Raw genomic sequence first — 27,713 nt, forward strand, 5'->3', positions numbered from 1 at the left:
CAATCTGACAAAGAGCAAAAGTCTTATCTTAAGCCATTCTCTCATGCGAAACGCAGGAGAAAAACTCCAGGTTTTCGGCTAAAAAAAGAGTGTTGAGGCAGTTGTGTGTGAAAATCTTCTGTTGAATCATCAGGTTGAACCTACCCGGAAATAACTTTTTCAGTCTACAAGGGGTCACAAGCTCACTACACAAGCTCACTACACAGGAGCTCCATAAGTTCACCACAAAACCACATTTCCAAACTTCAAACACATTTTCTTTAAAAGGTCTCTACACCACACATCAATCACCAGGCCAATACGTTTTATTTCAAGCATGTGCTTGACTTCAAAGAGGCAGCTTCGCCATCAATTTACATAAGCACACCCGAAATAGCGTGAGAACATCCAGACAGGATGTCCTTAAAAAGGGCATTAACACGGGACACAGGAATAACTCAATCACTTTTTGACAGCAACCGTCTACTATATTCTCTCTGTCTACTATATTCTCTCTGTCATTCTCTCTGTCACTGAGTTCTGACCACAGAACTCAGTAGAGAAAGTAAATAGAGCAACACAGTTTTCAGACAGTTCTAAATGTGACTCTGTAAAATGTTTATTTTTTCACTAACCAGTCAAAAAAAGATACCAATTCAAGGTGCATTGTGTCCTTCATGTCTGGGTTACAATGACAAAACCATCAATGTCATTCTTTGTGATGCACCTGATTGTTAATGCCCTTTTTGTGTCCCATGTTAATGCCCTTTTTAAGGACATCCTGTCTGGATGTTCTCACGCTATTTCGGGTGTGCTTATGTAAAAAGCTGCCTCTTTGAAGTCAAGCACATGCTTGAAATAAAACGTATTGGCCTGGTGATTGATGTGTGGTGTAGAGACCTTTTAAAGAAAATGTGTTTGAAATTTGGAAACGTGGTTTTGTGGTGAATTTATGGAGCTCCTGTGTAGTGAGCTTGTGTAGTGAGCTTGTGACCCCTTGTAAAATGAAAAAGTGATTTCCGGGTAGGTTTGCCTGAGTATAAGTAAGTGTTAGACTTGTCCTGTGAACACTACGAGCGACAAGAAACCTAAAAAGATATAAACCACAGAAAACATGTATCCTAGACAAATTCTAGGTGTATTGTGTCCTTCATGTCTGGGCCACAATGACAAAACCATTGATGCCATTCTTTGTGATGCACCTGATTGTTTTAATGGTGTGATTGATATGAGTGAAAGCCATATGGGTTACATTTTCCAACCCGACGATCGCCTCATGCTCATTTGCTTCCTGTAGATACCTGTGGCTTGACATTTTTTTGAAGAGAACTGCGCCACTACAGATGGGATGCCTCGACTACATATTTGGAATATTGCACCTCACTATTGCGCCACTATTTTCACTGTTTACTTCTTTGTAAACTATCCATAACGGATACATTTCAGGTGGTTCTTGAAGAAGTGGTGGGCTAGTTTGTCTTCTACGTCTTTTGATTGTTGATTTCGGAATGACGAGTACTTTGCGTTTTCAATTTTGGGTTGGTGGTCGATGCTGACATGACTGCAGCTGGCAACCAGCAAACTGCCCAACCCATCCATGAAGAACTCTGAAACAGACATATGGACAGGGAAAATGGAATGGACCAAAGATGAATTACCAAAGATAGAGGAGTGCCTTAAGAGTAATATCAGCAACATGATAATAATCATCCATAGAAACAACTGACTTCTTCAAAACTTACCACACTTAACCCAACAACACTGAAACTGAACCTCACTCTCGAATTTGTCCATCCGTCTTTCTTATTGACACAGCTTTCCAGATTTCCTATTGACATGGTTTACAGACTTGCTGCAATCTGTCGATGTGCCGTTGAGCAAGGCACTTAACCCTAATTGCTCCTGCAAGTCACTCTGGATAAGAGTGTCTGGTAAATGACTAAAATGTAAATGTAAAATGTGTGCAACTGTTTTTACTGGGCTTTTAACTGCCCTCTTAGCATAGGATGAACTTTAATGTCCCTGGTGGGAAAATTGTCTTAGACACAAAGTACTGCTATATACAGTACAAAATAGACTGTCTGTACATTACACATATATTATACGATACCTCTGTCATACACATTGTGCACTTCTCATACTGTACATCTACATACAGAATACATATTGGCCAAGTCTCCCTCCTAAAATAATCAAGAAGGAAATATATATATTAACAGTGAAAAGTCTGGACACACCTACTCATTCAAGGGGTTTTCTTTATTTTTACTATTTTCTACATTGTAGAATAATAGTGAAGAGGATAATGCCAAGAGTGTGTAAAGCTGTCATCAAGGCAAAGGGTGGCTACTTTGAAGAATCTCAAATATAAAATATATTTGTAATTGTTTAACAGTTTTTTGCTTACTAAATGATTCCATATGTGTTATTTCATAGTTTTGATGTCTTCACTATTATTCTACAATGTTGAACATAGTAAAAATAAAGAAAAACCCTGAAATGAGTAGGTGTGTCCAAACTTTTGACTGGTACTATATATATATATAACAATAATAATATCCCTCCTAATTGAGATCTTCAAACTTCAGTGGGACTTCCTGGATAAATAGAGGTTAAATAGATAAAAATGTAATAAAGCCCACCTGAATGCGCCACTCTCTTCAGCTGGGGGTCAAAGCCCACTTTGCGCACAGCATCTGTGCGACCAAGGAATAAGTTGACCACCCCGCTGGTGAAGGAGCAGGTGGGGAAGCCTGGAACAGGTTGGTATTTCACTGCACTCTTTCTGTTCAGACAACCCCCGTCCTCCCCACTACCCTCCTCGTACACCAAAGAGAAGTAGAACTGGCCGTGGCCCGCCACAGAGCCGCCCACCTGATCACAGGAGGCAGAGAACAGAGCAGGTTCACATGTAGTAATAATAATAATTCTTCATTTCATTTGTAAAGCGCATTTCTCAGACCCAATGCGTAGGAAAAAAAATACAATGAAAATCATCCAAAACACAGAAAAACACAGCACTTTTTTTTCTAAGAGTGTATCTAGAACCTACAATTATTATTCTGCTGTCCCCATAGGAGAACCCTTTGAATAATTATTTTTAGTTCTAGGTAGAACCCTTTTTGCTTCCATGTAGTATAACTGTTCCACAGAGGGTTCTACATGGAACCCAAAAGGGTTCTACCCGTAACCAAAAAGATTTCTACCTTGAACCAAATTGGTTTATCCTTTTGGGACAGCTGCAGACTGATAGCATAGGTCGTAACCTGCCAGTGTTCTATAGATGGAAAAATTGGACTTTGGTCACACTTCTGATGAGGGCCTCAAACGAGAGCTGGTTGCCAAGTATCACACCAAGGTTTCGAACCTCACTGGAGGGGAGGACCTTTACACCATCAATAATGTAAAGAAAAAGTGTTGGTTGAAAGTTGTGTTACCACTGAGTTCCAGCCCAAGTCTAAGCAAAACAGGTAGTACTTGTTCTAGCCTGGTGACAGATCGGAGATCAGGCTACAGTTACTCTGCTCACCACATCTAGTTCTGGTGTGGCCTCCATCACCTCCACCAGATTCTCAATCTTGGTTTTGTCTGTGAACAGGAAGTCGTCATCGACCCAGAGGAAGTATTTGGTAGTGACCTGAGAGACAGCCAGGTTCCTGCCAGCAAACCAGCCCTTTGGGAAGGAAAATGTACTCAAAATTACTTTGTAGCAGTGCCTATCTGCGATTAAAAAAAATATCCTATAAAAGAATGGTAACTGCAGAATGTTCATCAACAAAAGTCTTTGGGTGCAGGATTTGAAAGGCATACAGATGTAGGATCTTAATTTGACCATCATTGTCATTGCAAAATAGTCCTGCAGCAAAGGAATTTGAATGTTTAGTACATAGTGTTGCTTGATTGGTGGTTAGGCTATTAGCTAGCCAAAATTACACTACATAAAAAGTGCAAAACTGTTAATATAGGCATGTGTTAGTACAGGTTTTCAGTGAATTTATGTAATTCCCAATGCTCATCTGTATTTTCTGCGGCGCAGGAAAATTCCCAGCAACAGTGATCAAATTAAGATCCTACACCCGTATAACATAGGAAAGGAAACCCTGCACTAACTGAAATAGAATGTTCTTTAGCAGCTGCAGATGTCTATCAAATGGGCGGACACCTGCTCTTTCCATGACAGAGATTGACCAGGTGAATCCAGGAGAAAGCTACGATCCCCGATTGATGTCACTTGTTAAATCCACTTCAATCAGTGAGTACGTTTACATGCACATTAATAATTGGATATTAAACTGATTATGGCAGTAGGCAGATTATGCAATAGTCATGTAAACACCTTACTCTGTTTATCTTAATTGGCATAAGGTCAAAATCAAAGTAAGCATACGCTGATTAAAACAGCTGGTTGTCTGGACAATCTTTCGAATGATTAGGACATGTAAATACCTTAAATCAGCGTACCAGAGGTATTGGATTTGCGCATGTGATACCACCAGCCCAGCGAGCCTCCCTCTTTAGCGCGAGTGAAGTGTGTTCGGAACAACTGAATTTTTGCCTCTTAGAAGTAGTTCACATTCAAACTTTATATGTCCGAACTCAGAATAAAACATGCTTCCCAAAAATAACATGCTCGCTGTGGTAGAACGTTCATTTTAATTGGTGTTTGTCTGCATTCATCAAAGTAGCATTAGGTAGCCTGATTTCAGATGTGTCCATGGAAACAGGATTGTTACGGAAATTGTTCTTCTTACAAAGCATGTAAACGTCTTAATCAAACTATTATATTAATTAAGGTGTGTGTGGGGGGGGGGGGCGATTCAATAATATTAGGAAGGTGTTGTCTTAATGTTTTGTACACTCGGTGTCATTGGAGGCTGGTGGGAGGAGCTATAGGAGGATGGGCTCATTGTAATGGCTGGAATGGACTTTATGGAACGGAGTCAAACATGTGGTTTCTGTGTTTGATACCACTCCATTCCATCCATTACAATGAGCCTGTCCTGTTACAGCTCCTCCCATCAGCCTCCACTGCTCAATATATATTGACACTCAAAACAAAATCTGATTCTGATATGGTTAGATTGGTGAAAGCAAGTAACATTGCTGGGGTTAGCAGAATCTTTTTTAATACCACACAAATGACCGAAATGACAGGCTACCCTGACACTGACAAACAATAGTGGTTTTAGCTATATTGTTACAGAATAGCTTTTTAACCATTGTAGCACAAAAACTACAACCAGTTTCTATGTTGATAAGCCAATAATAAAATATGTCAAATGACTTGAATAATGGCAAAAGCTGTAACAATTTGTATTTGCATCAGTAAGTAACTGAAATGCATCATACAAATATTGAAAATTGAAAGATATATCTGCATTTCTTTCAATTGCGGTTTTGTCACAGTACCTTCTAATGTCTCCGGCGTTGCTGGTGAGCATTGTGAAGGGAAACAGTCTTACCGCTCAGGAATGGGGTCATAATTAAAGTTAGAACGAAAGTTAGAGCGAAATGTGTAGGAAGAAAACCAAAACCACTTAACTGCTAATAACGGACATTTATCTACAATCTGAGCCAGTTTGACAGCGCTCTGACCCAGTGAGAATGGGGAGGCAATCATATGTCAGGGGGGTTCCACCCCTCTGACAATGCACCTGTCCACATTGTAACCGTTTTCATCTACACATGGCAGTAAAATGTCTCTGCGAATTATCCTTCCACTGTGTCTGCACTGTGACCATATTCTAGTGCCTCCCTGGATCCAAAATATTTGACAGATATTCTTTCTAAATAATATTTATTTTAAGACATATTGATGCCATAAGTCAATGGCGTCACCTGTCAATGATTTTAGAGGGCGAGATAATGATGATTTAAATGATTTCACTGTCCACATCCGTCTACAATTGTAAGATATCCAGACACAATGCGTGTCGACTTCAGTAGGAGGTCATGAAGACGTGACAACAATTAGATCACAATGACTCTTTTAATCGTCTACACCTGTCTAAAAATGTGGGCACAATAAGAATGTGGACAAGATCAGGACAAAGGACACATGCTAGAGCCAGGTAGGCTGTGTTTACGCCGGCTGCCAAATTGTAATATTTTTTCCACTCGCTGGTCTTTTGACCAATCACATTAGATCTTTTCACATCAGCTCTTTTTCAGAGCTGATATGATTGGTCAAAAGACCTGTGTAAACGCAGCCATTTAAACAGACCTTTTGCTTCAACAACAGCCATCATGAATGAGAAAAACGTATGTGACGTCATCTAAATAAACGTGCATGCTTGCGAAGGCTGTTGCCTAAACCTGTTCATTTGTTTGACTGCTACTACTGATAGTGACAATTCAAACTTCAAGGCTTTGGTGGTTGTCTGCGTTCGTCTCAAATGTATTTTTATTCAATTCCAGTGTGGCCGACTGGAGTTTGTTACATATTGTTGGATTCTGGGTTAAACTTGGAACATTGCTATGCCAGAGACATGATACATCAGAAGTAAGACTATAGTATCTGAGGGGTGATAGAGACTGGTTTTTACATCAGAAGTGAATGGTTATCTGTACGAGCCAGATGGCTGTGGAATGTGCTGGGTAGACAGGAGGAAGTCACAGGATTGCTATAGGTGATACGGGTGGAGATCTTTGGATTAGGCATCAAGGGGGTTGAGGTCAGGTTAGATCACCTTAAGGGAGAAGAAATGGTTTATTACCCCATTACTTCATCTTCCTGTCAAACCATAAAAGATGTGAAGATTGGAGGGAAGGAGGAGTGCTTAAATTGGAGTATATATACTTGTGGTGGTGGAAGCATGTTTTGTCTAATGCAGCTGTATTGACCCTCTGGGAAGAATAAACTTGGTTAAGCTTTCGTAATGTCCGTTGAGTGTTTTACTCTGAGAATTAGAACCTAACAATATGTAGGATATAAATGTACTCTTTTGTTGCTGAGAATTTTCTTGCACAGCTAACGCTTGTAATTTGCACTTTAAAACTTCAGACTTAATTTTCCCTAACGAAAGAAGCACCAACCCCTACAAAATGTCAATTTATTATAATCCACATTTCCTGTTGCTGCAGGATTATTTTCCTGCTGTAGCAAACTGGCTCAAATTAAGATCCTACATCTGTAAGTGTATGTCTATGGCAGGTTGCCCTTATTGCACTGATCTGCTCCTGGAGACAAATACATATACCTGGGTTATTTAAGACATGCACATCACAATAATTGACAATAACAATTCAATAAAATCTTATTTCTATTCCTTTCAACACAGAAATTCAATCACACATGCTCAACATGTATGTTATGTCCATAATCAATTCACATTGAATGTCCACTTTGAGGTTTTCAATTTGACCAAAACCAGCTTGTACCTGTGCTGGGGGCATGATGTAGTGCTCAATGTTGGAGCCGTTCACTTTCTGTGGCTCCAGGCTGTCGTCGGCGATGATGATTTTTATGTCCTTGTAATAGGTCCTTATGCTACTGATGAGGACCTGCAGCTCGGTGTATCTCAGAAACGTCTTGGTGACGATGGTCACCCGGTAGTTGATATCTGCAATGAGAGATCATCTCTGGTTTAACACAGCGACATCCTAGATCCAACTGCAATTGTAGGTGGACGTGTCTGTTTGATTTGTATACTTAACAAAAATATAAACGCAACATGTAAAGTGTTGGTCCCATGTTTCATGAGCTGAAGTAAAAGATCCCAGAAGTTTTCCATACGCACAAAAAGCTTATTTCTCTCAAATGTTGTGCACAAATTTGTTTACATCCCTGTTAGTGAGCATTTATCCTTTGCCAAGATAATCCATCCACCTGACAGGTGTGGCATATCAAGAAGCTGATTAAACAGCATGATCATTACACAGGTGCACCTTGTGCTGGGGACAATAAAAGTCCACTCTAAAATGTACAGTTTTATCACACAACACAATTTCACAGATGTCTCAGGTTTTGAGGGAGCGTGCAATTGCCATGCTGACTGCAGGAATGTCCACCAGAGCTGTTGCCAGATAATTGAATGTTAATTTCTCTACCATAAGCCGCCTCCAATGTCATTCTAGAGAATTTGGCAGTACATCCAACTGGCTTCACAACCACAGAGCACATGCAACCACACCAGCCCAGGACCTCCACATCTGGCTTCTTTACCTGCAGGATTTTCTAAGACCAGCCACCCAGACAGCTGATGAAACTGTGGGTTTGCACAACTGAAGAATTTCTGCGCAAACTGTCACAAACCGCCTCAGGGAAGCTGCAGGTGACCTGACTGCAGTTTGGCGTCGTCACCGACTTCTGTGGGCAAATGCTCACCTTCGATGGCCACTGGCACGTTACAGAATTATACTCTTCATGGATAATCCCGGTTTCAACTGTACCGGGCAGATGGCAGACATGGCATTGTGTTGGCGAGCAGTTTGCTGATGTCAACGTTGTGAACAAAGTGCCCCATGGTGGCGGGGGTTATGGTATGGGCAGGCATAAGCTACGAACACAATAGCATTTTATCGATGGCAATTTAATGCACAGAGATACCATGACGAGATCCTGAGGCCCATTGTCGTGCCACTCGCCGCCATCACCTCATGTTTGATAATGCACAGCCCCATGTCGCAAGGATCTGTACACAATTCCTGGAAGCTGAAAATGCCCCAGTTCTTCAATGGCCTGCATACTCACCATATGTCACCCATATATCATAATCACCCATTGAGCATGGTGGTAGATCGTTGATATTATAGGGCTATTTTTGCTTCCACTGGTCCAGGGGCCCTTAAGAGCAACGGCATCATGAACTTTACCAAGTACCAGGACGAAGAATATCAAAGATTCTGTATGGAGGAATGTTGAAAACAATCATTTTGACCCCGGCTTTTTTAGTTCTTAAACAAAATCTCATTCTCTGAGCAATTGTATTACAAAACATAAGAGAATTTTCCTCTCTTTTCTTGCATACAATATACAGCAACTCACTTTTATATTATAGTCTTTTCAGCTCATCTTTATCAAGGGTGCCAATACTTTTGGACCTGACTATGTCAACGCACCAGCATTGCTGATTGCAGTTAGGTGATGGCATGTTGAAGTTGGTAAGCCAGCAGAGTTTGTGCAGCTCACGATGAAGATGCTTAAAGCCCAATTTTCAGGAATGGAGGAAGTAGGGTTATGGTATGTTGAAGTTGGCAAGCTGACAGCATGTTTGCTCCGCCTTCATATTTTCATTATAAACTAAAGATGGTCCCTTTTTCAGAACCCTGTCATTCAAAGAAAATTCGTAAAAATCCAAATAACTTCACAGAGCTTCATTGTAAAGCATTTAAACTCTGTTTCCCATGATTGTTCAATGAACCATAAACAATTAATCAACATGCACCTGTGGAACGGTCGTTAAGACACTAACAGCTTACAGACGGTAGGCAATTAAAGGTCACAGTTATGAAAACTTAGGACACTAAAGTGGCCTTTCTACTGACTCTGAAAAACACCAAAAGAAAGATGCCCAGGGTCCCTGCTCATCTGTGTGAGCGTGCCTTAGGCATGCTGCAAGGAGGCATGAGGACTGCAGATGTGGCCAGGGCAATAAATTGCAATGTCCGTACTGTGAGATGCCTAAGACAGCGCTACAGGGAGACAGGACGGACAACTGATCGTCCTCGCAGTGGCAGACCACGTGTAACAACACCAGCACAGGATCGGTACATCCGAACATCACACCTGCGGGACAGGTACAGGATGGCAACAACAACTGCCCGAGTTACACCAGGAACGCACAATCCCTCCATCAGTGCTCAGACTGTCTGCAATAGGCTAAAAGAGGCTAGACTGAGGGCTTGTAGGCCTGTTGTAAGGCAGCACCGGCAACAACGTCACCTACAGTGAGGGAAAAAAGTATTTGATCCCCTGCTGATTTTGTACGTTTGCCCACTGACAAATAAATGATCAGTCTATAATTTTAATGGTTGGTTTATTTGAAGTGAGATACAGAATAACAACAAAAAAATCCAGAAAAACGCATGTCAAAAATGTTATAAAATGATTTGCATTTTAATGAGGGAAATAAGTATTTGACCTCCTCTTAATCAGAAAGATTTCTAACTCCCAGGTGTCTTTTATACAGGTAACGAGCTGAGATTAGGAGCACACTCTTAAAGGGAGTGCTCCTAATCTCACCTTGTTACCTGTATAAAAGACACCTGTCCACAGAAGCAATCAATCAATCAGATTCCAAACTCTCCACCATGGCCAAGACCAAAGAGCTCTCCAAGGATGTCAGGGACAAGATTGTAGACCTACACAAGGCTGGAATGGGCTACAAGACCATCGCCAAGCAGCTTAGTGAAAAGGTGACAACAGTTGGTGCGATTATTTGCAAAGGGAAGAAACACAAAATAACTGTCAATCTCCCTCGGCCTGGGGCTCCATGCAAGATCTCACCTCGTGGAGTTGCAATGATCATGAGAACGGTGAGGAATCAGCCCAGAACTACACGGGAGGATCTTGTCAATGATCTCAAGGCAGCTGGGACCATAGTCACCAAGAAAACAATTGGTAACACACTACGCCGTGAAGGACTGAAATCCTGCAGCGCCCGCAAGGTCCCCCTGCTCAAGAACACACATATACATGCCCGTCTGAAGTTTGCCTATGAACATCTGAATGATTCAGAGGACAACTGGATGAAAGTGTTGTGGTCAGATGAGACCAAAATGGAGCTCTTTGGCATCAACTCAACTCGCTGTGTTTGGAGGAGGAGGAATGCTGCCTATGACCCCAAGAAGACCATCCCCACCGTCAAACATGGAGGTGGAAACAATATGCTTTGGGGGTGTTTTTCTGCTAAGGGGACAGGACAACTTCACAGCGTCAAAGGGACGATGGACGGGGCCATGTACCGTCAAATCTTGGGTGAGAACCTCCTTCCCTCAGCCAGGGCATTGAAAATGGGTCGTGGATGGGTATTCCAGCATGACAATGACCCAAAACACACGGCCAAGGCAACAAAGGAGTGGCTCAAGAAGAAGAACATTAAGGTCCTGGAGTGGCCTAGCCAGTCTCCAGACCTTAATCCCATAGAAAATCTGTGGAGGGGGCTGAAGGTTTGAGTTGCCAAACGTCAGCCTCGAAACCTTTAATGACTTGGAGAAGATCTGCAAAGAGGAGTGGGACAAAATCCCTCCTGAGATGTGTGCAAACCTGGTGGCCAACTACAAGAAACGTCTGAACTCTGTGATTGCCAACAAGGATTTTGCCACCAAGTACTAAGTCATGTTTTGCAGAGGGGTCAAATACTTATTTCCCTCTTTAAAATGCAAATCAATTTATAACATTTTTGACATGCGTTTTTCTGGATTTTTTTGTTGTTATTCTGTCTCTCACTGTTCAAATAAACCTACCATTAAAATTATAGACTGATCATTTCTTTGTCAGTGGGCAAACGTACAAAATCAGCAGGGGATCAAATACTTTCTTCCCCTCACTGTATGGGCACAAACCCACCGTCGCTGGACCAAACAGGACTGACAAAAGTGCTCTTCACTGACGAGTCGCGGTTTTGTCTCACCAGGGTTGATGGTCGGATTCGGGTTTATCGTCGAAGGAATGAGCATTACACTGAGGCCTTGAACTCTGGAGCGGGATCGATTTGGAGGTGGAGGGTCCGTCATGGTCTGGGGCGGTGTGTCACAGCATCATCGGACTGAGCTTGTTGTCATTGCAGGCGATCTCAACGCTGTGTGTTACAGGGAAGACATCCTCCTCCCTCATGTGGTACCCTTCCTGCAGGCTCATCCTGACCTGACCCTCCAGCGTGACAATGCCACCAGCCATACTGCTCGTTCTGTGCGTGATTTCCTGCAAGACAGGAATGTCAGTGTTCTGCCATGGCCAGCGAAGAGCCCGGATCTCAATCCCATTGAGCACGTCTGGGACCTGTTGGGTTGGAGGGTGAGGGCTAGGGCCAGGGCCATTCCCCCCCAGAAATGTCCAGGAACTTGCAGGTGCCTTGTTGGAAGAGTGGGGTAACATCTCACAGCAAGAACTGGAAAATCTGTTGCAGTCCATGAGGACGAGATGCATTGCAGTACTTAATGCAGCTGGTGGCCACACCAGATACTGACTGTTGCTTTTGATTTTGATCCCCCTTTGTTCAGGGACACATTATTCCATTTATGTTAGTCACATGTCTGTGGAACTTGTTCAGTTTATGTCTGTTGCTGAATCTTATTATGTTCATACAAATATTTACCCATGTTAACTTTGCTGAAAATAAACGCAGTCGACAGTGAGAGGATGTTTCTTTTTTTGCTGAGTTTATGAGGGATGATGTCATAGTTCTTCCTAATGACCTAATCTTGGTACCTGATGATAGCCCTAAGTTTTGCAGTTTAAAGACGCCGCCATTTGCTCATATCTATAGAAGCTTCATGACCAAAAACAATGGATTAACAATCACATATGTACCCTTTATTTATTTCCCACTACTCTGATCCCCAGTCTTGATCCTCCCCCCATGGTTGATTCATTCTCCCCAATTTCACTTTCAGATACTGGCTACATTACAAGGGAATAAAGGGGATCTCACCGTTTCCTATGTCATATAAAACAGGCACTGATGTCTGCTGGATGACAATAGGGAAGACAACCTCATGGTGTTCAAACGTGAAGTGAGCTGGTGAAAGAGCATGGAAGGGTGGTGTCATATGATGGTCTCAGATCATGTAGAGGAAGACATAGGTATGGTAGGAAACCTAGATCTACGGCCTTACCCAGATCTCCAGTCCTCATTCGGTACACAGTGCTGGTGTAGGTAATTTGTCCCAGAAGATTGTTGAGCTCAGATAGGCTGGTAGACTGGACAGTGATCTCTTTCTCTCCCTGTCCCTCTTTGTCCCCCTCTCCAAGGGCCTCGATGGCCAGGACACCACTGGACACACTCAGAGTCACCTGCAGGTACATAACACCATAGCGTTTTCATAAACTCGGGCCAAAGGATGAAAAGGACCATTTTCCACTTCTATGGAATTTGATTGTACAGTTGTTGAATCAATGTGGTTCTTGTTAGCATCTGCACACTTCTCTCTCTCTCTCTCTCTCTCTCTCTCTCTCTCTCTCTCTCTCTAATCAATTGAGTTCCTCAAAGGTGTATTCAAATTAAGTTTTGTTGTTAGAAGTTAGATTGAAGCAGAACAACACTATGTGAATTGAGATTTAGCATTTAGATGTATAGTTCAAAAATTATTTGCATCTTTCAGCACAGCTCTTTTGGAGTACAAAACTTGTAGGCATTTCTGTCATTGTAAACAAATGTGAAAAATAGGTGGATGAACTGGTTCTACATGGTAAAACTTTAATTTGAACATGTGCCTTTAGTATTTGTGTAACTGTGTGGAAGGCGGTTAGCTAGGTAAAATATTTACCTTGTCAATCCTGTTCATATCAATGCAGTCTCAGACGTAACTGAGGAATGAACCAGTGGAAAAGAAACTATTTGCTGCTTACTTAATTGCAAAAAGGAAAGGAACACAGGGAGAACTGGTGTGATGGTACTGATGATTTAGGTTAGGATAATTAATGTGGCAGGTTAGGAGAACTAACGCAGCAGGTTATGTGAATAAAGCAGCAGGTTAGGAGAATAGGTTAGGGTTTGCTACAATGCTACAGTTGTCAACAACAGATGTGTCCACTAGATTAAGCTGGTGTAGGTTTACTCCATCTAGTCACAACGGTAGAAACATAAACAAACCATCTGTGGGACAAATCATGAGTATCATACCACTTGGATGAAAGTAACACAGGGCGAAAGTAACATGCCCATTTTCTCAGATAACACAGAAGCTAGAATGATGTAGTGAAATCAGCACATCCCTAATGCGGAGGACGACCTCCCTGCATCGGTCCCCGAAAGTTTTTGTTTGTTGTAGAGTTGTGCTTACATATGTCTTAACCCATCTAGTGACTAAACGACAGCATAGGTTTCAAGTATCATGCTAGCTAATCTTGGGTGTTAGCCTGGGAGAAGTTACAGGAGAGCCGGGTGGGACAAAATTGATGACCTGGAATAAAATAAAAAAATGTTTAAGCACAGGCCATTGTCTCTTATTGTTCATATTGCTTTCATAATGTTATCTAAATGTTTAAAAATTGCATATGACATCATTAAAATAATGCCTTAATTGACAATTTTCTTTTATCGACAGGTTAGTGGTTTTAAGAAATATATAGCTATGATTCTGGTGGTCAATTACCTCAAGCCATGGAAATGTGATAAGCATATACTTATTTATTGAATCGACACAAACAAGGCACTATGGCTGATAGTACCTTTGTTGAAAGTAAGGGGCACTACAAACCAGAACAATTTAAATAAGACAGATATTGTGCACTTTTGGCCAGATGTTAATTTTGACCCAAGCCTGTTTTAGTTTAGACCCGCCTGGCTAGTACAAAAGTAGCATTATGCTAGTTTCGTTCTGAATTTTTATTTTAAAGTGATTATTCCTAGACATTTAATTACAGTTGCTAATGGTAGAGGACATATACTGTAAGTTGTTTATCATAAAATATGGTTTCTCTAGCACTATCGATCTCTGAGTAAAAAGGAAAAAAACGACGTGTTACTTTCATCCCGGTTCTCCCCTACATGAAGTAATAGCTAAGCAGAAAATGGTAGATATGACACCTGATGTAAAGAACCACCACCAAAAAGAGCAGGTAACTCTTAACATTAAGGGTAAAATTGACATTGTTTGTATCCTGCCCTTACCCTTACTGTAAAGTCTTACCAAAGATTCCAATCAAACACCAACAAACAGTTGTTCATTACAACATGGAGAACATAAGACCCTCAAGTCCATTATCCATTCAAAGCGTTTCGAACCAACCTTGTAATTTTGTCTTTTTGCTGCATGGAGAGCTAAACCTGAAATAATATTTTTATAGCACAATTTACATATTGAGTTACTAATCTATTGTGTAACTGCTTTGCAAAGAACATACTGTATACAGTTGTCTTTCTTGATGGAGGGTACGTAAACAAGCATAGGCTACCTGGTATCAATGTCTTCCGAAGAGGGACAACAGTGAACCCCTGGATAGGATACTGAAGAGGGGAGTTGGATGGAGCAAAGATAAGCCTGTTCAGACTGGAGCTTGTCCTAGGAGGAGATCAAATGGTCTCATAAATGTTTCCTGAGTACAGCATGCATGTGCATATTTAAGACATAACACTCAACTTGGTAGATATTCTTCTTGAAATGGAAGAATATCATGTCCAGAAATGACCTGGTTGCCAGTGTAACGGCATTAAGAAGTGCAATAAACAAACTCCACAGTTAGCTTGAAATGTTGTTATTAAGGGGGGAGGTCCCGAGTTCGAGCCAGGTATGAGCCGAATCAGGGGGAAAGGGTTACTCGCTAAGCAAGCTACTTGATTTCTGTAACACCAGGTTACATTTGTAGTATTTTACCCACCTGATATGATGCTTCCTGTACTCCTCAGCTCTTCGTTTGACTATGTCATCATACTGGTCTTTTGGAAGATGATCTTTCAGTACAAACACTCCGCTTCCCTGACAGATGCAATTGGGTTGTCTGGGACTGGTGGATGGTAAGGCTCTATTGATTCACAGGGACAAATAGAACATAATCTACAAGAACTGGACAGGTTCCATTGCTGAAGATATACAATTTTAAAACTGGTATAGTACTTTATTGATTTTCACGATGGCAGAACTGTCTTAAAAACAAGTATGTTGTACTTTTTACATTTTGAAATATCTAAGTGATTTCAGCCTTCACAATAACTTAGTTAAAACAAACAGTTGCTGAAAAATAAAATGTACCTTATTGGCTGAGGAACTAATTGATCTGTGTCTTCCTCTGTTGTGCTATAGTGGAATATGAAGGAGATCATCACTGATGCTGACAGACAGAAAATAGCTAGGACAAGTATCTGCTTGCATCTACCCATCTGTCGAAGACTGCCCATCTGTAGAAGACAAGAGCATCAAATTCTGACCAGGGAAGCAAATCTTGAAGGGGCTACCCACTGGAAACAAACTGGTTGAATCAGCGTTATTGCCATCATATATAAACTCAGCAAAAAAAATAAACGTTCTCTCACTGTCAACTGCGTTTATTTTCAGCAAACTTAACATGTGTAAATATTTGTATGAACATAAAGATTCAACAACTGAGACATAAACTGAACAAGTTCCACAGACATGTGACTAACAGAAATGGAATAATGTGTCACTGAACAAAGGGGGGGTCAAAATAAAAAGTAACAGTCAGTATCTGGTGTGGCCACCAGCTGCGTTAAGTACTACAGTGCATCTCCTCCTCATGGACTGCACCAGATTTTCCAGTTCTTGCTGTGAGATGTTACCCCACTCTTCCACCAAAGCACCTGCAAGTTCCTGGACATTTCTGGGGGGAATGGCCCTAGCCCTCACCCTCCGATCCAACAGGTCCCAGACGCACTCAATGGGATTGAGATCCGGGCTCTTCGCTGGCCATGGCAGAACACTGACATTCATGTCTTGCAGGAAATCACGCACAGAACAAGCAGTATGGCTGGTGGCATTGTCATGCTGGAGGGTCATGTCAGGATGCAGGAAGGGTACCACATGAGGGGGGAGGATGTCTTCCCTGTAACACACAGTGTTGAGATTGCCTGCAATGACAACAAGCTCAGTCCGATGATGCTATGACACACCGCCCCAGACCATGACGGACCCTCCACCTCCAAATCGATCCTGCTCCAGAGTACAGGCCTCGGTGTAACGCTCATTCCTTCGAAGATAAACGCGAATCCGACCATAAACCCTGGTGAGACAAAACCGCGGCTCGTCAGTGAAGAGCACTTTTTGCCAGTCCTGTCTGGTCCAGCGATGGTGGGTATGTGCCCATAGGCGACTTTTCCGGTGATGTCTGGTGAGGACCTGCCTTACAACAGGCCTATAAGCCCTCACTCTAGCCTCTCTCAGCCTATTGCGGACAGTCTGAGCACTGATGGAGGGATTGTGCATTCCTGGTGTAACTCGGGCAGTTGTTGTTGCCATCCTGTACCTGTCCCGCAGGTGTGATGTTCAGATGTACCGATCCTGTGCAGGTGTTGTTACACATGGTCTGCCACTGCGAGGACGTTCAGTTGTCCGTCCTGTCTCCCTGTCTTAGGCATCTCACAGTACGGACATAGCAATTTATTGCCCTGGCCACATCTGCAGTCCTCATGCCTCCTTGCAGCATGCCTAAGGCACGTTCACGCAGATGAGCAGGGACCCTGGGCATCTTTCTTTTAGTGTTTTTCATAGTCAGTAGTAGAAAGGCCTCTTTAGTGTCCTAAGATTTCATAACTGTGACCCTAATTGCCTACAGTTTGTAAGCTGTTACTGTCTTAACGACCGTTCCACAGGTGCATGTTCATTTATTGTTTTTGGTTAATTGAACAAGCATGGGAAACAGTGTTTAAACCCTTTACAATGAAGATCTGTGAAGTTATTTGGATTTTTACAAATTATCTTTGAAAGACAGGGTCCTGAAAAAGGATGTTTCTTTTTTTGCTGAGTTAAAAAGAAGTGCAAAAGTGAAGTGCAGTCCCGTGTGGCTCAGTTGGTAGAGCATGGTGTTTGCAACGCCAGGGTTGTCGGTTCGATTCCCATGGAGGACCAGTATGAGAAAAAAATGGGGGGACCAGTACAAAAAAGAAAAAAAAATGTATGAAATGTATGCATTCACTACTGTAAGTTGCTCTGGATAAGAGCATCTGCTAAATGACTGTAATGATTTTTTTTTTTAAAGTGTTAGTAGCAGCTTATTATTAATTGTTTTGCCAAAAGTTTCAATCACCACGTTTCCAACAAGTTTTTCTGCAAATAAAGGCATAACATATATATATATATATATATATATATATATAAGGTAATGACAACTGTGATGAAAACAGGAGGTTTCGGGACAATTTTATAAATGCCGACCGAATTTGTTCGTTGACATGGTGGGATCTTTTTGTGTCTAAAATTAATTATGCAAGAAATGGCGGTGGAAACGTCTTTATGCGGAAATATTGATATAATAATAATATCGAAATAAATATTGGAGTCACGCGAGGATATGGTGTGTGGTCCTCCCACCACGACTCGGGAAACCAGACAGTTTATCAGGATACAGGGCGGTGAAAGTGCACAGAGATGAGCTTGATGCTCCTTTCCAATAAATATTGAGGGTCTTATTCTGGTGACATGATGATCGATGCTTGACTGCCGTTCAGTGCTTAATTTGAGCCGGACTCTCAGTTTTGGACTGTTTCGTACCGGAACCTATTTTCCAGGATCCGGTACCTCTCGTGGCCTGAATCACACGCATCCCTGGGTCACTCGTCTTTTCAGTTCGCTGCAGCTAGCTACTGGAACAAGCTGCATGAAACACTTAAACTGGACAGTTTTATCTCAATTTCTTCATTCAAAGACTCAATCAAGGACACTTACTGACTGATGTGGCTGCTTTGCGTGATGTATTGTTGTCTCTACCTTCTTGCCCTTTGTGCTGTTGTCTGTGCCCAATAATGTTTATACTCTATTTTGTGGTGTTGTTGTGTTGTTTACCACGCTATGTTGTTGTCTTAGGTCTCTCTTTATGTAGTGTTGTGTTGTCTCTCTTGTCGTGATGTGTGTTTTGTCCAATATTTTAATTACATTTATTTGTATCCCATCCCCGTCCCAGCAGACCTTTTGGTAGGCTGTCATTGTAAATACGAATTTGTTCTAACTGACTTGCCTAGTTAAATAAAGGTTCAATAATAAAAAAACTACATCTGTATGTAGGCAACGAAAATAAATTAGAAGCGTCCAAATAGGCCTATTGTGCGAACACTGTTTTTTACGAACTACACAGAACGACAAAGATAGGCTTTTGGCAGGAGCGCGTCGGCTATAGTCAGTGAGTGAGCTACACATCATTGGGTGAGTCATTGAAACTGGAAATCTTTTTAGGACTATAATTTCCTCCTCATATCAAATGTTATTGGTCACATGCACACATTTAGCAGATGTTATTGCAGAAACACCAGTATACATACAATAAGTATACAAACAGACAATGACTTTAATTATTTGTTATTCTTATCTCGTACTTTTTCGGGGGGGTATTTTCTTAAAACGGCATTGTTGGTTAAGGGCTTGTAAGTAAGCATTTCACTGTAAGGTCTACTGTTGTATTCGGCGCATGTGACAAATACAATTTGATATGATTTGATATGCTAGGGGGCACAACAAATTACAGATTATACAAAGACCTTAAAAGATACGCACGTATTGATTGTTTTAACTGCTTTCTTATTGGAAGAATGTAGAATGTTCTTAATGTACTGCTAAAATTCCTTATAGAAAACATGGAAGACTGGGTTTTTTTTATGAGTGAATTTAGATTTATGAATATGAAGTTTTGCCATTAGCACAATTAGATTTATAGATTTGTTCCAACATATATTAGTGACAAATGTATTCCAGTAAGTTGTGACATAAGGAATAGATACAATATCCCTTTGAAATAAAGCACGTATAGATAGGTTGCTCTGAGGAAGGAGAAACCCATTTTTTCCACTGGAGAGCCAACTGGATTAAGCAAGGGTATCTCCCGAGTGCCGCAGTGCCGAGTGTCTCAGTGCAAGGGGCGTCACTATAGTACCTGGTTCGAATCCAGGCTGTATCACTTTTTGCGGTGATTGAGAGTCCCGTAAGGTCGGCGCACAATTGGCCCAGTGTCGTTAGGGTTTGGCCCGAGTAGGCCGTCATTGTAAATAAGAATTTGTTCTTAATAACTGACTTGCCTAGTTAAATTGAGGTTGCATTTTTTTTTTTAAAAGAGGGCGAGGTCTGGTTACACATATTGACGAGGTAAACATTCCTCAAGGATCCATCATAATTTCATCAGAATAAGACCCTCGATATTATTGGAGTATAAAACCCATCACATCATTTTCACCCCCCTGTGAAGTTCATAACATATTTTATCTGTAGCCTAATAAACTGCATGCTTTCCTGTGTCATAGTAGGGGTATCACACAACACCATCGCGTGACTCCACGTTTTAAAACGATGGATATTATATCAATATTTGCCGCATATCTCGTATAATTACCGACACAAGAAGGGCGGTGCACAATTTGCACAGGGCCCTTAGGGTTTTGCCGGGGTAGACCTTCATTGTAAATAAGAATTTGTTCTTAACTGATTTGCCTAGGTAAATAAATATCAGTTATTTTATTTCTTTTTAAATCGACCGATTTTGAAGAATGGCTTACAGATCCTTATTGGATGGATAAACCGCAATAAATGTAAATTGTATAGCCTAATGTAATTACAAATAAACGTGTTATAATAATATAGCCCTATAAATAGTAGGCCACGCCAAATTCATGATATTAATAAACATTTACATTTGGATAAGACAATATGCAAATGTGAATGTTTTACTATTCATTTAATGAATGTTCCGTAGGTCTACTATTTAGGTCTACTAGTCTATACAAATGGAAAATTTTTACAAAATGTTAAAACTGCTTAGTGAAAAGTAAGGCTAAAATACAAACCTTTTTGCACACAATTCTACGATGGTCCAGTCTGTCTAGTCATTTAATTAACTTTTGAAAAAATAAAATCCACAGCAGATCAGAGGGTAAACCAAAGATTATGGATATATTGCCCTGACAATGGGAGTCGTTGTCCGCAAAGCAGCACAGCGGCTGTCTAGCTCCCGTCTATCCTTTCCTTATATTGGTGTATATGTGATTATTGTAATCGGTTTTTGAATATTCGATAAGGGTTGTTGACGTCAACCGCCTATATTCAATGGAGAGAGATGCTATTGTAACCCTTGTTATTTTGGTGCTTTGAAAGGTATCCTTCCGCCCCCTCTCAGACATCTGATATTAATGTACATAGGCTATGCAAATTAGATGTGTAAGTGTTTACGGCATGCTGCAGAGACACGTAGTCGCATACTTGCTCATTGTACATTACCGTGCATCAAAAACGTAACGTGGGTATGCAATACTTCTGTGAGCTGTTTTATATTGCTTTGTAAGTACTTAATATAACGTCATTCCATGGTTAATGGTGTTAATGTGATTATTCAAAATAGGTTAGTATTTAAAGTGCATTCGGAATATATTCAGACCCCTTGACTTTTTCAACATTTTGTTAAATTATAGCCTTATTCTAAAATTGATTAAATTGTTTTTTCCCCCTCATCAATACAGACAATACCCCATGACGACAAAGCAAAAACAGGTTTTTAGATTTTTTTGCAAAGTTCTGAAAAATAAAAACGTAAATATCACATTTACAAAAGTATTCAGACCCTTTACTCAGTACTTTGTTGAGGCACCTTTGGCAGTGATTACAGCCTCGAATCTTCTTGGTTATGATGCAACAAGCTTGGCACACCTGTATTTGTGGAGTTTCTCCCATTCTCTGCAGATTCTCTCAAGTTCTGTGAGGTTGGATGGGGAGTGTCGCTACACAGCTATTTTCAGGTCTCTCCAAAGATCTTAGATCAGATTCAAGTCCGGGCTCTAGCTGGGCCACTCAAGGACATTCATAGACTTGTCCCGAAGCCACGCCTGCCTTGTCTTGGTTGTGTGCTTATGGTTGTTGTCCTGTTGAATGGTGAACCTTCGCCCCAGTCTGAGGTCCTAACCTGCTCCAGAGCGCTTTTCAATAAGGATCTCTGTACTTTGCTCCGTTCATCTTTCCCTTGACCTTGACCAGTCTCCCTGTCCCTGCCACTGAAAAACATCGCCACAGCATGATGCTGCCACCACCATGCTTCACTGTAGGGATAGTGCCAGGTTTCCTCCAGATGTGACGCTTGGCATTCAGGCCAAAGAGTTCAATCTTGGTTTCATCAGACCAGAGAATCTTGTTTGTCATTTTGGTATTTAATAGGATCTCCATTAGCTTTTGCAAAAGCAGCAGCTACTCTTCCTGGGGTCCACACAAAACATGAAACATGACATAATACAGAACATTAATAGACAAGAACAGCTCAAGGACAGAACTACATACATTTTTTTCAAAGGCTCATGTAGCCTACATATCAATGCATACACACAAACTATATAGGTCAAATAGGGGAGAGGCGTGCTGTGAGGTGTTGCTTTATCTGTTTTTTGAAACCAGGTTAGATGTTTATTTGAGCAATATGAGATGGAACAGAGTTCCATGCAATATTGGCTCTATATAATACTGTACACTTTCTTGAATTTGTTCTGGATTCGGGGACTGTGAAAAGACCCCTGGCGGCATGTCTGGTGGGGTAAGTGTGTGTGTCAGAGCTGTGTGTAAATTGACTATGCAAACAATTTGCGATTTTCATCAGATTAATGTTTCTTATAAAAAGAAGTGATGCAATCAGTCTCTCCTCAACTCTTAGCCAAGAGAGACTGGCATGAATTCCACCTGGCTTGCCTAATCCTCCCCCATTTCTCCTTCACCCAAATCCAGATAGCTGATGTTCTGAAAGAGCTGCAAAATCTGGACACCTGTAAATCAGCTGGGCTAGACAATCAGAACCCTCTCTTTCTAAAATGATCTGTCGCAATTGTTGAAACCCCTATTACTAGCCTGTTCAACCTCTCTTTCGTATCGTCTGGGATCCCCAAAGATTGGAAAGCTGCCACGATCATCCCCCTCTTCAAAAGGGAGACACTCTAGACCCAAACTGTTACAGACCTATATCTAGCCTACCCTGCCTTTCTAAGGTCTTCGAAAGCCAAGTTAACAAACAGATCACCGACTATTTCGAATCCAACCGTACCTTCTCCGCTATGCAATCTGGTTTCCGAGCTGGTCATGGGTGCACCTCAGCCACGCACAAGGTCCTAAATGATATCATAACCGCCATCGATAAAAGACAAAACTGTGCAGCCGTATTCATCGATCTGGCCAAGGCTTTCGACTCTGTCAATCACCGCATTCTTATCGGCAGACTCAACAGCCTTGGTTTCTCAAATGACTGCCTTCCCTGGTTCACCAACTACTTTTCAGACAGAGTTCAGTGTGTCAAATCGGAGGGCCTGTTGTCTGGACCTCTGGCAGTCTCTATGGGGGTGCAACAGGGTTCAATCCTCGGGCCGACTCTTTTCTCTGTATACATCAAGTGATGTCGCTCTTGATGCTGGTGATTCTCGATCCACCTCTATGCAGACGACACCATTCTGTATACTTCTGGCCCTTCTTTGGACACTGTGTTAACTAACCTCCAGACAAGCTTCAATGTCATACAACTCTCCTTCCGTGGTAAAACTAAATGCATGCTCTTCAACCGATCATTGCCCGCACCTGCCCGCCCGTCTAGAATCACTACTCTGGACGGATCTGACTTAGAAAATGTGGACAACTACAAATACCTAGGTGTCTGGTTAGACTGTAAACTCTCCTTCCAGACTCACATTAAGCATCTCCAATCCAAAATTAAATCTAAAATCGGCTTCCTATTTCACAACAAAGCGTCCTTCACTCATGCTGCCAAACATAGCCTCGTAAAACTGACTATCCTACAGATTCTTGACTTCGGCGATGTCATTTACAAAATATCCTCCAACACTCTACTCAGCAAATTGGATGCAGTCTATCACAGTGCCATCCGTTTTGTCACCAAAGCCCCATATACTACCCACCACTGTGACCTGTATGCTTTTGTTGGCTGGCCCTCGCTTCATATTCGTCGCCAAACCCACTGGCTCCAGGTCATCTATAAGTCTTTGCTAGGTAAAGCCCCGCCTTATCTCAGCTCACTGGTCACCATAGCAGCACCCACCCGTAGCAAGCGCTCCAGCAGGTATATTTCACTGGTCACCCCCAAAGCCAATTCCTCCTTTGGCCGCCTCTCCTTCCAGTTCTCTGCTGCCAATGACTGGAACAAATTGCAAAAATCTATGAAGCTGGAGACTCATATCTCCCTCACTAACTTTAAGCATCAGCTGTCAGAGCAGCTTACAGATCATTGCACCTGTACATAGCCCATCTGTAAATAGCCCACCCAGCTACCTCATCCCTATATTGTTATTCTTTTTTTCTTGCTCCTTTGCACCCCAGTAGCTCTACTTGCACATTCATCTTCTGCACATCTACCACTCCAGTGTTTAATTGCTAAATTGTAAATATTTCACCACTTTGGCCTATTTATTGCCTTACCTCCCTAATCTTACCTCATTTGCACACACTGTATATAGGCTTTTCTATTGTGTTATCGACTGTACGTTTGTTTATTCCATGTGTACTTCTGTGTTGTTGTTTGTATCACACTGCTTCGCTTTATCTTGGCAAGGTCACAGTTGTAAATGAGAACTTGTTCTCCACTGGCCTACCTGGTTAAATAAAGGTGAAAAAAGCATAGTATTTATATCAGCCCCCTGATTACAATGAAGAGCAAGATGTGCCTCTTCTTTGATTGGGAATAAATAGCCTACTGCTTCGAATTTACAGGAAATGTACCGACTTATCTGCTGTGAAAAGACTGATGGGCCTACCTTCAAAAAGCAAAGACAGCGGCAAGCTCCTTAACTACATGTTGTAGGTCAAGTGCTATGAATGCACGTGCATTGTGAAAATACTTATCCTTCTAGCAATCTGCCAACCAACCCACAAAATAACCCCAATAACCCCTCAACCCCAGCTGTTGAGGGACATGACTTTGAGTGGCTGCAGGACCTTGGAGATGGCGGCTGTGACATCCACCGAGTCCAGGGTCACCGAGCGGCCTGTGGTGTCCCGCCCCACAGGGCACACTTGGGGGATGGCCCCGCAGTCCAGGCTCCACTGGAGCAGGCCTTTGTCCATTGCAATGGAGGACCCTGCACTGACAACACAGGGCCATTATTCCGCTTAAAAAAGAAGTCAAAACAAACAAGAGTTATATCGTAATGCAAAGGAGGATAGGGTAAGTGTGGTAGGGGAGACCTGCTTCCTTGGGGTGGATCCTGAACCAGCAGCAAGGCCTCTGCACTGAAGGCATGACACTGGCTGAGTGGTGCTGTAGGACCACTGTTAGTCTGGCACTGCTGAACGATATCGGCCCTGGAGTTGGAAGTAGACCCGTCTGGGGCGTTGCCATCCTCAGGCCGTGACAGTCCCATCACCACCACTGGCTTCATGTCCATCCGCTGCAGGAACGAGAGGCCAAACGCCAGACTCTGCACCATCTCTCGGTTCTCGAATACAGATTTGTCCACCTGACATGAGGATAGATTTCAAATGACAGTGAACAAGTGCTAGATATCAATAATTTATCAAAACTCATCAGGGGTCAACCATGACGAGTTTCTTCTTCTTTCAAATTTGGTTGGCGGATTGCATCCAACTTTTAGGTGCATACATCACCAGCTACTGTAGTGGTATGTGAGGCCATTCACAGCCTATCTACATTACATTCTTGATACAGTAATAGAAAATTGTGGAAAAGGTAACTCTCGTAATCCCAAGTACTTTGCTGCTGCCACCACAACCTTTATTTTCTATGAATTCTAATCCATTTCTGCAGAAAAGTTGACAACCATGGCTATGAATGCTAAGAAACCCACCTTACTGAAGCACATATTATTCCCATCCCTCTCTATTGGTCTCTGCCTACTCACAGGAATCCTCTCAGTATCCCTCACCCTGTAACCATCTTCCTCTACCACTCGCTTCAGCATACAACACTTTCTGTACTACTCTAACCCTGGCAACCTCAACCTGCTTTTCTCTCACCAGACACCTCCGATCTCCAGCCCCATGGGCACCCCCACAGTTTACACACACAACTTTCTCCACCGATACGACACATTCCTCCTGCACACTTCTGACATCAAGGAATCTCCCTCCTACATACTGCTGCAACATACCCATAAACATGCCACCTAAAACACTGTAGTATTTTCGGAACAGAATCTCTCACGGGATAACTTACACTTCCTAACTTGACCTTATCTGGCAAAGACTGCATCAAAACTCAACAGGACTGACAATGTCTTCTCTGTTTCCCCACGCTCTCCTCCGGATCTGCGTCGCGTCAAACGGCAGGCGTCACAGACACCGGGAATCTTCAATTTCAACTGATCTCCCTTAACACTTAATGCCTCCCCGTTATCATTAATTCCAACGGCACCCTGCTCTGGAGAGCAAAGCAAGTCACATTTCGTGTCCCTACTCGTGTGACTGAAGAAACACAAATCTCCACTAGTCCACTCCAAGTTACTCTCACCACCTCAACCTCTTCTCCACCCAACCTGACACCACAAATGGATCAGCCAAAATGCAAGGATCCATTCTCTCGACAAATCTCACTCCCACTGGGCCAGAATCATCCTTTTCATCCTCGGGATGACGCACGAACTCTGCGGTCCTCACTGCAGGCACTACATCCATCCTCTCGTCAGGTTCCATCTCTGAGCTACTAGAGCACGTATCCCTCTTTTTGCACTTGACGCCAACCTCCCTCACCACACTGCTTCCCTCTACACTCAGCTCCTTCTCAGTGGTCATCACCGCACCTGCCACCACAATAAAATTCACCCTCACTCTCTTCACATTCACTTTCCTTCTCTAGCTCTTCCAAAACGTCTGTGTGATCCTCAAATCCATATTCCCTCAAAACATAATCCACTTTCCTCCTTATCCGCTATCTTTTCCTCCACCTGGGGCCTCATTTATAACCGCTGCGTAGGCACAAAAGAAGGGGTATGCCACTTTCTAAGCAAAGTTTGGTATTTATAAAAAACTAACTAGACGGGAGAATGTGCGGTCCTCCACGGACACATTGACCCACACGCACTCACATAACCTGGAGAAATTAGAAACTGCGACTCCAATGCCAGAAGGGTGAAACTCGAGAAACGCTTTGAAATTGATACCATTGTGTAAAATAAATTGAAATATTACCTCTCACATATTATATATGAAGAGTTCCCTGTAGAGCACACAAAAAAACATGATTTATGACAATAAATATAAACGAAGATATGTTTTTTTCAAAAGAGCCCTCTCAAATATGTTGTACGGTTTAATCAGGAATCATATTTAATTGGATCTGTAATTATCAAACAATACTTGCATGTTATGAAATGTATTCTCATAAATAATGTGAACAGTAACACAAATTACTTTTAAACTGATGCCGTTTTCGATGCCTCAGTCAGGCAGATACGAGTGCACAGTTTCATATATTGTTATCACATGTTCTTTGCGCAGAACTGTCAATGTGATAATGGCCCTGTCATTGTCAGTTACACTCAGGGTAATTACCACACCTGAAGGTGTTACGCGATTGGGTAGCTTTGACAATCAAATAGGTGGGTATAAAAAGGCATGCAATTACAATATGTAATGATGTACAATGGCTGCTCTGGCACTGTTGGAAGATTTGGCGAATGGAAGAACTCAGAGAGAGCGAATTTTCAGAGATCAGCAAAATTTACTGGCCAGTGATGAGTGGCTTATGAGCCGGTTCCGATTACCAAGAGCTGTTCTCTTGGACCTCTGCGCTGTAGTGGGCCCAGCTTTACAGAGAAGCACCTGCAGAAACCAAACCGTGCCTGTCCCACTTCAACTCCTTGGCAACCTTATTAATAGCTTCGATGGCGTCTCTCTGCGTTTGCAGGACTGCATCTGTGAGGACACGGCCGCTGGAGGGTTGTGACACACGATGTGCAGTGGAGACAGGGGGCTGGGTGCACTCAGCTCCT

At 42.2% G+C, this 27,713-nt stretch overlaps 1 protein-coding gene across 1 annotated transcript; it reads right to left on the minus strand.

Annotated features, from left to right (window-relative positions):
- Positions 1-1,166: 1,166 nt before the first annotated feature.
- Positions 1,167-21,006, minus strand: LOC115170664 (beta-1,4 N-acetylgalactosaminyltransferase 1). Its single transcript, XM_029726909.1, has 12 exons — positions 20,962-21,006; positions 20,580-20,614; positions 15,832-15,876; positions 15,461-15,604; positions 15,038-15,144; positions 14,872-14,909; positions 12,757-12,934; positions 12,573-12,659; positions 7,360-7,541; positions 3,509-3,652; positions 2,622-2,853; positions 1,167-1,586 (listed from the first exon to the last, which is right to left on the minus strand). Exons 1-12 carry the CDS (start codon positions 21,004-21,006, stop codon positions 1,402-1,404), a joined length of 1,422 nt encoding a protein of 473 aa, XP_029582769.1. The 3' UTR covers positions 1,167-1,401.
- Positions 21,007-27,713: the final 6,707 nt, after the last annotated feature.

The sequence above is a fragment of the Salmo trutta genome, chromosome 32 (genome assembly GCF_901001165.1).
Source record: "Salmo trutta chromosome 32, fSalTru1.1, whole genome shotgun sequence".
Lineage (NCBI taxonomy): Eukaryota > Metazoa > Chordata > Actinopteri > Salmoniformes > Salmonidae > Salmo > Salmo trutta.